At 44.3% G+C, this 14388-nt stretch overlaps 1 protein-coding gene across 1 annotated transcript in view; it reads left to right on the forward strand.

Annotated features, from left to right (window-relative positions):
- LOC108053323 overlaps positions 1-14388 on the forward strand; it is a 47332-nt gene that overhangs the window by 29637 nt on the left and 3307 nt on the right. Inside the window, 3 exon segments of the mRNA XM_044457492.1 lie at positions 10790-10999; positions 11510-11739; positions 14114-14387. Coding sequence (XP_044313427.1) covers positions 10790-10999; positions 11510-11739; positions 14114-14387 — 714 coding nt within the window.

The raw sequence follows: 14388 nt of genomic DNA on the forward strand, positions 1-14388 counted from the left end.
ACGCCACTGTTCTATAACCCGCTTTGGCATTATAAACTCCGGTGTATTTTTATAACTAAAACCTTCGCATCGCCTGCGACAGCTTCAGCATTCGCCAACGGAAACTGTGAACCCGAATCCATTATAGCTTAAGCTGCTGCCAACACCAACACCCAGATACACACGCACACACACACACACATACACGTACACGTACAGCCGGGGCATTATCCCAAAACGAAATGACATCCCTTGGAAATTAATCCTTAATTCCATTCATTTCGTATAATCCCAGAGATATACTTTGATAAGCGTAATGCGGGGCCAGGGCTCAACGGCAGAGCGAGTGAGACAGGCCGACACAGAGAGAGAGAAGGAGAGAGAGTGGGGTGGCTGGCTAGTGTGTGTGTGAGTTGCGAGAGAGAGAGAGAGCCCAGAGCCACATGTTGCTATTCATTTGTATCTGTATGCGAGCGTTTGCCCCCTGTATCCGTATCGGTGTTGACGTCCTTGCCTGTGTGAGTGCCTTTGCATGGGGCAGAACTCTCCTCGACTCTCTGAGTTTTCGTTTTCGGTTTTAGTATCGTTCCAAACATGCTGGAAGAAGGTTGGTGTTACTGCTTTTCGCTTTTCGCTGTGTTCCCAGTGTTTTCGTTCAGTTCGCGCCGGTTATTGGTGTATGTTGTTTATGTTTGATGGCCAGCAATTGGATTATGTTTGAGGCTCGGGACATGTGTGACAATGTGTGTGTGTGCTAGGATACTAAGTGAATGCATCTCTGTGAACTGTGAACTGCATGAAACTATGTGACCTGTAAGAAAGTGACTAAGGAACTTATAGTGAGGACACTTGGCACACAATAGATCCCGCCATTGAGTTCCGCTTTTAACACCCCGACAGCTGGGTGTGTGAGCGTGTGTTTTGAGTCTGCAGACCAGATTTGCCACACCACTGTCAAGTCGCATTTGTCAACAAAGGCTACACTAACACACTGGCAAACACCAGCAAACAAACACTCGCACACACACACATAAAGCGCTCAAATGAACTTAAAAAGCAGAGCGAAAGCTTTTAAATCTGTTGCTTTCGTGCAGGCTAATCCCTATGAAGTTCACTAGATTTTGCTTTGTTGCTGTTGTTGTCCCAGTTCAACAGTGGCAGACACCAGCTCACCAACACACACAGCTACACACACCCATGCACCCACACACCCACACAGATGCCAAGTAAAGCTGGCAAGGGAGAGCTGCCAACAGCAACAACAATGCACGGCGCGCTTTGGCACTTAAACCGAACTGAGCCGTCGGGCAGAGCTCATCCCCAGTGCCCAAGGGACCAGGTTGGAGCTGGGAAAAGTACCCACCCACTATATCCGCCCGTCAGCCCGACAACCCACTGACCTAAGCCACGCTCACCCACCACCCATCACCCGCAAAAAAATAAAAGCCAGAGCAAAAACAAACAAGGAGCGAGGCTGTGAAAATAAAATAAAGCCTGGGAGAAGGATAAGTGAAAAGGGGAATTGAGCTAGGGGTCTAGACGGGATCATCCATGTATGTACATAGTACAGGTCTTCAAATAGTAGCTTGCTCTTAAAAGAAAACAAATAGTATGGCTTTAATCGATCAATAATTGATCTCAAAGAACTGTGAGGTATACGATCTTTTAATATCGATTGCGATTAGTAACATAGTATTTGGTATTTTAAAATTACATATGTATATGATCGTTTTCATTGGTTTGTACAGTGTAAATAGGGTAGCAAACAAACACGTTTATAGGCTTCTATTATTTATTACTAACTCTTCAACATGTATATAAGCAAACAAAAAACCAGCATTAGGTTTTCAAATAATTTCTCTTGGATTTCTCTTGGTTTTTATTAAGGATAGGAGATCGTCCATTGAATTTTGTGGGTGTACGTTTTGCGTTTAAGCCAAATTAAATAAATAATAATATATTTATCACCAATTAAATATTATTTTTTACATTTGTTAGACTCTAAAAACGTTGTAAGTAAAATAACGTTAAAGAAGCTGTACCTAAATCCCCTTAAACAACGACGTTGCTTAGCAAAGGCTGACTGATTACCATATGGCATTTCGTGGTTTCAAAATGGGTTACCAAGCAAATTTGATTTCGATCTTTAAATCCGTTTTCTTTTATCCGAAGTTCAGAAATATCTAAGCATATGATAAAAACATGTTCAACCCTAACCCAAAGCTTTTTGCACTAGAAATTTTAGATTAATCTCGCGATATCTGCTCATTACAACAGTACTCTAAGGCATTTAATTAGCCAACCCCTGGTTAGAGTACTCCGTCATATCAGATTATATTACCCGGAGTGACTCCTCGAGCGTGCTCGCTGGTGATTAGGTAGCGTGGTTTCGCTCATTACGCCTAAAAAGTGAATCCCTCTTCGGATTAAAACCCAACTCGCTGGCTTCATCCCTTTTTATTCCGCCGGATGGTTCAGCCCCATACCGCTTAGAGATTACGGCAACTTTTGACTAATTTGATTATCTGATTTGGTATTCATAGTCAGAGCTCCACCTCGAACCCTTAAAGTTGGCTAACTGCTGCATTTTTTCACTGGCTCCACAGGCGGTTGAGTGTCATGTGTCCCTGTGTGTGTGTGTGTGTGACTGCAATCCCCAAAGATTTAACTGTAAAAGCCCCACGGCATTGCTCCCACATTCGAGTGCTCATGCATACATATGCGGAGCTGGGAAAAAAATGAACTCGAATACCGCTGGCATTGGGCGAAATCGCAAAAAATTAGCAGTTAATCCCCTTAAATTGAATGCCGCAGATGGTGTTGCCACTGTCGTTGTGCTTCTGTTTCTGTTTCCGTCGCTTGTTTCTGTGTTAGTTGATATAGCTGCTAAAAGGCAACAGGAACAGAATCAGAATCAGAAACAGAAACAGAACAAACCAGAAAAGTTAACTGGGCATTTGGACCTCACAGAGATTGTTGTTTGGGGGTAAAGCTAACCGCGCAAACACGAGGCGAGTGTTTGTTGGCGTCGTGTTTGCGGCAATTAGCCGGAGTTGCCACATAATACGCGCGGATAAATGTTTAAGATTTTAAGTTGGGAAAGGCGGACATGGGAGGAGAGCTCTATGCTCGGACCTAAGCTGTCAGCCGGGGGAGCTCGTATGTGTTACTGTGTTTGCGGTTTGGCTTTTGTGGCCAAGGCTTAGGGAATCTGCCCCTGTCCACGGCACTTAATCCGCAACTAGTGAAGAAATCTGTTGAGATATTTAACCTAATCCCGGCCAGAGTTCAGAGATCTCTGCAGCGCGTCGTCCAACAAAAGGCTGGAAATAATAACGGGGTGTGGGGAGGGGGGGAGGAGGAGCCGGGTCTTATAATGGCACTGCGTAAATCCCCTTCAAATTAAGCTCCTTGGCAGCCTCGCGTATCGACGTCTCGCACCCTTCATCCCAATTCCCCGTTCCGAGGCGAGGTTACGCTTAATGCAAATACAATGCTACGCGCTCACCGCAGCCGGATCAAATTTCATCCTCCTCTGAGGGCAACCCAAGCCCCTCATCCCTCGTCCCTCGCCCCTTGCCCCCCGTCCCCCCGGGCAGACAAAGCCCAAATGCCAAAATACCAATGCGATATGGCGACGTCGTCGACATCCTTTTTGCCTCCTGAGTAGGACATCGTCGACGTCTGTGGGCCACTAATAAACCCGAGCTCTCCCTTCCGCCGCCGCCTCTGTAAAGCCGCTCATCTGGCAGCTCCTTCGGTCCCCCCACCACCTCCCCCCTTCCCACAGTTCGCAGTTCATTGGCAGCGGATTAAGCCGGCGCGCATTCGCAGAGGCAGCAAATACAAAAGACGCTTTTGCCATTGGATCGATTTAAAATAAAATACTTCGGCGGCAAGGAAAATAAGCGGGACAGAGAAGAAAAATCAGTTGTGGGTATTAATAAGCGCAGAGGGGTGGGGGTGGGGGCGGAAGGGTAATATGCATAAGCACCATTAACTTGTACTTAAAACTGTGGCAGGTGGTTGAGCCGGGGTGCGGACCGCTCGAAACAAGGGGGGCGGTATCGCCCTCTCTCTTTCCGAATGTAACTTAATTCGCCGTGTGGCTGCCAGCGTCTTCAAGCGGATTATATTAATCAATACAGTGATATATATGGCCTTTGTTCAGCCTTGCTCCTTTCTGCTCCCGGCTTCCTCTTCCTCATTTGCCAGCGAGAAGGTTTAAATCAGACTGACAGCCACTAGGCGTATACTTATTTTACTCCAGAGCAAGAGCTACTTTCTCTGCAAAAATGGAAATCAGATAGTGACGATTTTAAATTTCAATTGATAAGGAAATTGATTAATGATAAAGTAAAAAGTATAAGTAGAGAAAAAAAAGAAAAATTGATGTGCTTATAAACAATGTACAAAGTACAAGAAGGTATTAAGCTATTAACCATTATAAATTGGAACCAGAAAATACCAATTTATTTCCAATTCGCAAAAATGTTAAAAGTATTCAAAAAACTTTGAAACATATCATTCTATGTCACTTCTATATGAAAAGTATATTAATGTTGTAAAATCTCGATGTTATGTATTTAAGTTGTTCAATTTCGACCGCTTTCGCATCTGATTGATTTCAGAACTAGCCTCTCTATCAGCATGACCCAAATGATATTTTAAATAGGTGCACTGGGTATCAGGAAGTCGTCATCGAGGGATTGCCCCTTGGTTTCTCGGTTCAGACTCGCTTCGAGTTCTTTTTGCCCGCTTTAATTGAATCAATGGCACAGATCGCATGTTGTGCTCCTTTTGCCTCCGTCGACCAGCGACTTTGTTTGGCTTTAAGCAGGAAGATTTAAACGTAATGCTAGCCGATTCCCTCCATCCCCCCCTCTCTCCTCCCCTGTCGCCCTTAGCATATTCATGCATTTATGTATACATGCCTATAATTCAGTCACACAGTCAAAGCGTCTTAAGCGCTAAGTAGAAGCAACGTAAATAAGTAATATTGATAACTAAAGTGATTAAGGTTGCCTTTGGTTTTGCTTCCATGGCCTGTGCTTCTGCTTCCACTGCTGCTGCTGCAGTTGCAGTTTCAGTTCCCTTTGGTCTGTGTGTGGCTTTGTCTTTGTCTGCTGGAACTTAAGTATGGATCCAGAGTGGGTGGCCCACTTGGTCAATTCGGAATGCTTAAAACAAACGCAGTCTGAGTCGGTTTACGGGTGTATGCCAGAGGCATGAGCGATTTCTTGGTTGCCATTTTGGCTTTCGCCTTTTCTTTTTGCGAGCTGCGGCTGCGATTATGTTCGGTTCAACTGCTTTCTGGTTGATTTTTGGACATCCAACCCCGGAGGAACCCCTTCCGAATTCTATCCCGGCTGCGCTTGTTTGCAGACATTATCGACATTTAAATCCCTTATTTGTGTCTGCTGCCTGGGCGTCCTTCACCCAGCCACTTGATAGTATTTGACAAATGGAAAATCCTTTTGTGGCGAGCGCTCGTCCTTGTGTGCACGCATGGCCTTATCCTGCAGTTCATAATTTTAATCCTGTTCCACAAAAATTTCTGCTTATTTGCATCGCTGAGATGCTGGCGAGTCCTTGAGCTCCGAAGGTTCTTTCTTTGCGCCTTAATTATTCACTTCTCGGACTTGGCCTAATCCGGCTGCCATCAATTTATCATTGCTTTCTTCGATTGCATAACTTTGCATTGGCTTGGACGCTCGTTGAGAGCTAAGAGTCATTTGGCCGAAAAATACACATCATAATCCTTTTGTAGGGATTTGTCCCCGGCACATGGCTTTGCCCGTCTTCGACCCAGCCCCTTGTGCATTCAATTATCGTTCGCCTCGCAGTTGGCCATTGTCTCAGGCTCCCTGTCCGCAAATTCGCAAAACTAATGAAGTGCTGCAGCTCCTTGAGCAGCTTGCTAATGCCACTAGAGTCCTTTTTCCCCAGTCCCCTTCTGGGGACTCTGGACTCACCGACTCACGGACTCATGGACTCTTGAACTCTTCAGCCACTTGGCCGCATGTATAAGCATGTTTTCTGGTTTGCTTCACAGACAAAGCTTAGAACCACTTAAGAAAATCCATTCACAACCTGAAACTAACTAGAGTCCTGGCCATCCTGCCGTTGGCTCTGTCGGTGTGTGTGTCCTGCAAAGATTTTCGAACGCTCCGTCTGAGGTTTGGCCCCTGTCGTTTTTGCTGGCAAAAGAAAGCTCACCTGATGATGGTCCCAAATCAACATATGAAGCAAACAACAAAAAGGATTAAGTCCAAGACACACACACACACACATACACAGCCTGTCCTCATGCATAGTTTTACATGTCTAAGGACAAAAAATGAATTTATTGCGCAACAAAAACAAAACTTGAGACAATTCCAAAGCCTAACCCAAGAGGCCGAGGCCAATTTAGCAGCTGAGATGGGCCGAAATGCGGGGGTTTGGGCAAAGGATTCAAATAAATTACCGCTACGGGCCATACTTATTTCATTAGGATTATTTTTGACTAACATTTACGGGCACCCAGTCCCCCATTACTCCCGTCCCTTTGAAAAATAATTGGAGGGTAGGCGGGATGGCAGGCGATTCGAGTCAAAGGATTCCTGATTTCCGGCTATATCCGACTGGGCGGATTTCGATTGGTTCGACGTTGAGGGCGCTAAACGCGAACAGTCAGCGATAAAAAGAAAGAAAATGCCTCGCGGCATTAATTATAATCCGCTTAAAAGTTTCAACATGTTTTCCCAGCCCCAAAAGCCCTATTCAAAAAACACGAATACAAATACGGCGGCACAAAAAAAGTGCAAATCTCAAAATACGCCTCTGACTCAGAGGAAAGGCCACGAAGAAGAGGGCCAACTCAAATGCAAAGTGCCGATTTTTCGCATGTGCACAAGTGGAACTCGGAGTGCTGAAGAGCATTGACTCTGATTCGGAACAAGAGGACTCATGGGGGTGAAAGATCAGTCCAAGGGGCAGCTCAAAGACCCTCGACTTACAGCAAATGCGATTCGTAATCCTTCGAAGGGAAACAAAACGACGAAGGTTGGCATCTTTATTCCAAAACATGATTTGATGAATACTTTTGTAGGTGGTAAATAAAATGCATAAAGATTGAAATCATTTTAGAAACTTCCTAAACACTAAAAAATAGTGTTCAATAAAATTGCAAGCATCACAAAAAAGTGTCAGAAAAATATTTTAAAATTATTTATTATCATCAGTGTTGATTAATCCTCCATAATAATTTAGGTATTTATTTCTTAGGCTATAAAATCATTCAAAATTAAGTCTATGTACCTTCATTGGTGTATGTATTCGCCATCATTCTTTGTTACTACATTAATACATCATTTTATTAATGTAAGGAATTTGTTAAAAAGTTATCAACTGTAAAAAACATTTTCTGATGATTATATGTATTTGAAAATTCATTTATTCTTACTTCAATAATACCTAATCTCACTCTCTACAAATAATAAATGATCCAAACTAATTGGCAATCCTACTTCGATACCCTGGCAATTTACCACCGTGACCCCACGTCGTTTTTCTATAGCTAATCTTTCATTTCCTAGGTATTCAGTATTCCTTTCGCAGAGTAAAGGCAATTGTTAGGTAGCTTATTTTGCTTGTGTCCTGGGGCAAGGGACCAAAAAACACCCGAGGCAAGACGCAAACCGATTTTCATTTTATTGTCCTGTTTAATATGTTTGTTTTTCTTTTGAAAATGCAGCGGGGCAGGGAGTGCAGGGAAAGCAGGGAAAGCGCAAGGACTAAGGCAAGGATATGTTCAGGGAGCCAAAGGTGTGAGATGCCAGCCAAGCGAAAGGCTCATGCGGGTGTGTGTGTGTGTGTGTGTGGACTTTCCTTTGTGCCAGTGTGTGTGTGTGAGTGGTGCGTTGGGGAAAGTTCTTAAGTCGCTCCGAATGCTGCTGAAGCTGCCGAGAGCTGTCAGAGGCATTATAAATTAAAATGCACGCATTAAAAATTCTACTAAAAAAGAGTTTGCAATTAAGTAGGACTTAAGTTGAAGTGTAAATAAAAATTCACACACACACATACACACACGCACACGCGTGCGGATCCCTTGAGATGCTGGGCGAAAAGGACATGGAAATTGGTTTTCTGGCGTGAAGTGAAGGAAAAACTTGTGGCAATTTCCTTAAGACTATTGCTTAATTTCCGGTCACTCCTTCTTGCAAACAACCACCCACTTGCCACCCCATAAACACACACACGCTGGTCGAGCGAAGCCTACTTAAGTCCCTTAAAATCCTTGAGATTTTTTGCACTGGTCAAGCAATGATAAGCAAATTTCCCAACAGTTCACTTGGCTTAAGACCAACCCTTCCCCCCACTCCGCCTCCGCATCCCTTTCTTCCAGCTGCTGCTCACGTGTCCGTTCGGGTTATTAAAACTTTTGGTCTGTTGAAATTTTAATTTTCCTAAATACCCAAATCACTCAAAATCATTTTAATAAGTAAATTATGAGCATTCTGCCTATAAATAAACAATCACACAATTTATTCCATCGAAAAAGTCGAGAAAAGACTACAAATATTCGCCAGGCCGAGAAGGATACTTGAGTAATCCTTTGCAGTCACCTAAATAGCTCTGCCCAGCCGACTTTGTGTGCGTGCGCATGTAAGGATTAAATCGTTTTGATGTCCTTGCCAGGGCAATTTATAATTATTTGTTTGCCTCGGCCTGTGGTCAGCCAATTGGTCAATTTCTTAGATGAAAGTCGAGTGGATAAAACTTTCCATTTGCCCCATGGACCCCCCACCCCCAATACTTTATGCACATGATGTGTTTCTGGAAACTTTTCAAAAGATTATAAGTCTCCGGGGTTGTAGCGAACCCAAAAAACGGCAGATATAGAGGGGAAAACTGCTCGCGGCAGTTACCTTCGCTGCCATTTTCCGTGAGCTGGGAATTTTCCAATTTCGGTTGATTGCGATGACTGAACTTGATTATTTCTGCTGCCATCGATGCAGGTTAATAAATCTTAAGCCGCGTGGCGGTTCGCGGGGCTGGATGCCGTCTTAGCCCCTGGAAAGTAGAGTTCATTTACAAATCGTTTGTCGGCTTAATGGGGGAGCAGGGAGCAGGGAGCTGGGAATCGGGAGAAGTCGCAGGAGTCGTCTGTCTGCCGTGCCAAGATTTAATGCCCTCAAACAGTTTTCCTCCCGCGCTTAATTCAATTTGTTTTGGCCCGCTTCGACTGTCTCGATTACTTACCATTTTTCCGTTTTTTTTTTGCCCTGCTGCCAGTGCCACTGATAATGCTAATAAGGATAAGCTCTGTCTGCCATCGTTGGCCCGGGTGACTTAAAGCTGCTGATTCCGGGCCGCCAGTGGTGGCTGGTCGCGGAAATGCCAGTTGTGATGCAACAATTAGTGGGTGCTCCGTGGCTCTGGGCGTTCCACTAACACCACCGCACACTAAACGCATCTGAACGACCCACTTGCTACCCACATACATATGCAGGTGGACGAAATCCGCTTTTGTTTTAGCCCCATCAAATCATGGCTCCATGGATAATGGATATATTGAGTTTATAATACGGCTGCCCGCCCAGTCTGCACAACCAGTTTGCATGAAGGGAATCGGACCGCTGCGCTAATGACCAATTTTTGGGCGCGGGAGCCGCCGTAATTCCAGAACTTTCGTGGTTGGGGGCCTAAACAATGCGTTTTGTGGATGGATAATAGAGCAGTAACCTAATATTGTTCGAAACTCGTCGTTTTGCGTTAACAATTTTGGTTCAATTCGAATTTATTGAATTTAATGGGATCATTTGCATAACTTCCCCTTCACTTAAAGTTCTAGAGTGCTTTACGGCCTGATCTGCGCCGGTGACAAACAATGCATTATAGTTGAATTCTTTATTCCTTTTCAACTCGGCACTGCGCACACATTGGCGAGGCTGATGTATTTATTTTTAATGCCAATGGCCCCAATGAGGTTTTCATGGCAATTAAAAGATTTGCATGGCACACACACACCTCCCACAAAAATATGGCATGAAAATCGCACGTAATTGGGCTGAACTTTTGGTTGGTCCGATTTCCCGTGCACCACCCCCCTCACCCTCCCACTTCCCCATCCCCCACAGCGGTTCTTTAAAACGCTTCCAGCTGCCCGGACCCGGCAAATGCCAATCGTTCGCCAATCTCTGGCTGCTTACAATTTTTATAATTGGAATAATTAATAATACCATTATGTCGGCCGGACCTGGGGCGTTAAGCCTATTTGCAGTGTGCCCCTCAACCCCCGAAATTGCCAAATGAGGGCGGAGCCACGCCCCCTGCGGCCATGCGAATATGTCTATAACTTCTATTTTCTGAATTTTGCCATTTATTTTAAGCCTTTCATAATTGGTTAGCAGGAGAATTACGCAAGTTTTGGCGGGCAATGTTAAAAGGAAGAGCATAATTCATAATTTCAAAAATGTGTTTTTCAAAATTTCAAGTTCTCTCTGCCTGTTTTTTTGGTTGGTTTTACTTTTACCCATCCCCGCGATTGGGAGGTAATTTAAGCGGCTAAAACCATTTGCGGCTAACCGCAACATGCAATAATTTATTTTAATACTTTAGTGCGTGCGGAGGTGTGGAGCAAATCTGCATAAAATTCACCATTGCGAATATGTTTTAATTGCTTATTTTAATTTGTCGATGATTTGCACTTGGAACTAGACTGAACTAAACCGATTATTAAACAGCTCTCGAGCGTGTGGCAGCGTGCTATTATTATTAGTATAATTTCTAACCGGCCTTTCCCGCTTTCTCCCTCTTTTTGCAGCCAAATCACTTCCACTTCACTGTGTGGTGGAGTCGGTGCACTCGCTGCACGCCTCCCTCACCATCGACACTCGCCAGCCCTGGAAGCGGAGGCCCAACATCGAGACGGACAGCTACGTGATCATCGCCGCGGCCACGCCCTGGAGCGAGATCGTCCAGACGGCCCTGCAGAGGCTGGGCTACTCGCAGGAGGTGGCCAACACAGCCAGAGGTGGGTAACCAAGCTACCTTTTCTCTTTCCCCGCAAAAATAGCCATAAGAAATCTCTAGATATTCATTATTACGCGAGGGTGGTCCGAAACCGACATCCCCCTGAACTCACGATCTTTAGCTTTCACTACATGAAGAAGTGTTATATTCGATTAACAAATTTATCAATCCCAAATTCAAAACCAATAAAATTAATTAAATATTATTAAAGATGTTAAAAAAATACTTAAATATATATAGAAAAATGAATACAAGTTGAATGAGAGAAATTTTGTCTTAGTTATTTAAACAATTTAATTCATGCGATACTTACAAAAATAGTTCCAAATATGCTTGGAAAAAAAAAGAGACACACAAAAGAAGTTTTGTTAATAGTGCTAGCTTTAACTGTTCTATCCTTTTTTTTGGCATTGGAATAATTTATTAACACGTTTTGATGTTAGCAAATCCTTTTCAATATAAAATATATCCAAAATCGAAAGCTAATTCGTTGGTCTTTGTCTCCCCGCAGGCTCTTTGATAATCAAACACTGGAAGCCCATTCCCTTGGAGCAGATATCGGACAACCCAGCGGTGCCAGTCAGCGACATCGTGGGCGAACTGACCTCGGTGATCACCCTGAGGATCGTGATCCTGCGGCCCAAGACGTCGCCGTTCGGAGAGATCAAGGACAAGCTGCTCAAGTTACTAGTGCTGCAGTCGCATGCGGTACTCCGCTCCACAGGATGCCCACTGGATGAGGTGAGTTCCCGTTCCCGTTCCCATTCCCGTTTCCGTTCCCCCCACTTCGGCAGCCAATTAGACATTCACTTTGAACTTTCACTTAAAATTCTGCACTAAGACGACAAAATTCTATAATGATTCATAAGCGGTTTATGGAGAACTTCCCCTATCCCCATTCCACTGGCAAACGCTCTTATCCGTCTTGGAGTTGCTAAAACTTGCCGAAAAATGTCTCCGGATGAGAAGTGGCGACGCTAATTTGCGTGATGTGAGGCATGAACAGAGAACACACAGATACACACACACACACACACACAACTTTTGCATGTCCTGTCTGCCTGTGGAATATTAAACTCATTGAAAATGTTTTGATAGCTACTACAAAGAAATTTTGTTAAGCCGAGTTCATTTATTTGGTTCACTTAACTAATCCTTTTCTGCAATAGTTTTCATTTTAATCAGCTTTGCGTTGCCAACTCCTGGTCCTGTCTCCAGGATGTGTGTGTGGCTTTTGTTTTCCTTACTGAAATCGGTTTAGCAGGCTTAGTTGGCGTTCCTGCAGGGGGGGGGATCCCCTGCACTGCTCACATGACCCAATTCAGCGGGAGGGGGTGCGATATCGGTGCATTAACGCCATAAATCAAGCGACACTACACTATCGCCGGCGATGAACAACACGAAATCACGGCCAGAAATACCCTTCAATTGATATTGCGACTGCTATTTTATTGGACCCCCCACCCCCGACCATCCACCCCCTCCCCCCTTCCACGATTAATATTATTAGCAAAGCAAAGTTAGGCAAAGCAAAGCAAAGCAAAGCACGGCAGTTGTCGTCCCTCCTAATCACATGATAAGCATTTACCATAATTTCCACATTCGTTGTCTGACACCTCCGGCCCATCGCGGTTCTCCAGTGTCCGCGGAGGAGCTTTGGGGTGCGGCGATAGGAAAATCAATTTAATAATACCCCGCCACGTAAGAAGCGTCAACCCATTTTATTTACAATTAGGTGTCCCACCCCCAACCCCACCTAACCCTTCGGTCCGCCTGTGTTCTGAGCAGCTTAAGTGATTTGGGGCGCCTCCTTAGCTGATAGCGAGGTGCTGGCAAAGAAGAGCAGGGACGGGAAGGCACCTCGGAATCACCGAAAGCACCAGACATTATCTTTCCATAGTTGGGAGACAAAAGCAGTATCTATGAGCATTTAATACGCCATACCACACCGTGCCGTACCAACTCATCGCATTTCGATTCTATTTCTGCTGGGTAAATTCAATTTTAATCGCCATAAGCTGATGTGTCGCTGCCTATCAGGGACTATCTAGTTATCGCCTTCGATTCGAGGCACTGTCTGTTAATATCAGCTCGGCGGTATCAGTCCCCAGGGTCTATATCGTAATAGGCAATTTCGGACTCCGACTCGCACTCGCACTCGCAGTCGCACTCGCACATTTATGGCTAAGTAAATCCCGGCACTTGAGGCCCCCGGACAACCCCGTCCGCTTACCGGCGACTGTGATTTTTATGACAGCCGCTTAGTGACCGGCGGACTCTGGGGTCTTAGTGCGCCTACCGCTCCTGTTGACAGTCGCTCAAGGTTGCCACCGGTAATCCCGTGCATTTCGCTCTGATTTCCACACGGAACTCAGTTTTCGAAATTGCCCGATGATCGAATCGGCGGTTTTTCACATAACCACCGTATGACTACCACGCGTGGCAACACATGAACAAGGAAATCTAAATTAAACAATCAGGCCATTGGGGAACCCAAAATGTTTCCATTAATTTCGATGTGCATGACACATGCTTTTGCACAATAAAATCTAAGATTGGTTATGATAATTCTTCGCTTTAAAGTGGACAATATTTTAATTTCAATTACAAAAGTAAACATTTTTTTGATTAACTAGCTTGAGCCCTTAAAATATTTTACAAAATGTTTCCATTAATTTCGATGTGCATGACACATGCTTTTGTACACCTAAATCTTAGATTAAGAATTTCGTTGCTTTAATGAGGTCACATTTGTATTATTCAGTATAAAAAAACAATCAGATTATTATATGAAATTAAATTATATAGTGACATCACACAATTTTTTTGGATTAGTTAATCTAAGTTTCATAATTAGACAATTGAGGAATCTTATTTATGTTTTTATTCTCAAATATAGTTTAAAATTGTATGACTCATCTTTTTATGACGTTTATTCGTCATAAACAATATCAAATGTAATGAAACTAAATTGCCTTTTGAAATGCTTAAGAAACATAACTTGTATTCTTAACATAAAAAAGTGAATAGTTTATATAAAATAATGTATTTAATTTGTAATACTTATAAAGTCCTTAATACTGATTCAAAAATCATTACTGTTATTTATTTCCAGGTGACGCTGTCCCAGATCTGCCGTAGCTCCCACCAGAACACCTACGCCCTGCCCGGAGGTGATATCTCCGACGAGCTGCGTCGCAAGTTCGACCAGTGGTGGTCCAACCAGCTGTCGCCCCAGGCGGCGGCCATGGCGCCCAAGATGCTGCCGTTCATGACGGGTCCGTCGGCGGTCCCAGTTCCAGTGGCGGTGCCCGGCGAGATGGACTTCCCAGTGGGAACGGCCATGGCGGCGGCGGCCGCTGCAGCGGCTCATGCGGCCGCTGCCGGGGG

This window comes from Drosophila rhopaloa, unplaced genomic scaffold (genome assembly GCF_018152115.1).
Source record: "Drosophila rhopaloa isolate 14029-0021.01 unplaced genomic scaffold, ASM1815211v1 contig_115, whole genome shotgun sequence".
Classification (NCBI taxonomy): domain Eukaryota; kingdom Metazoa; phylum Arthropoda; class Insecta; order Diptera; family Drosophilidae; genus Drosophila; species Drosophila rhopaloa.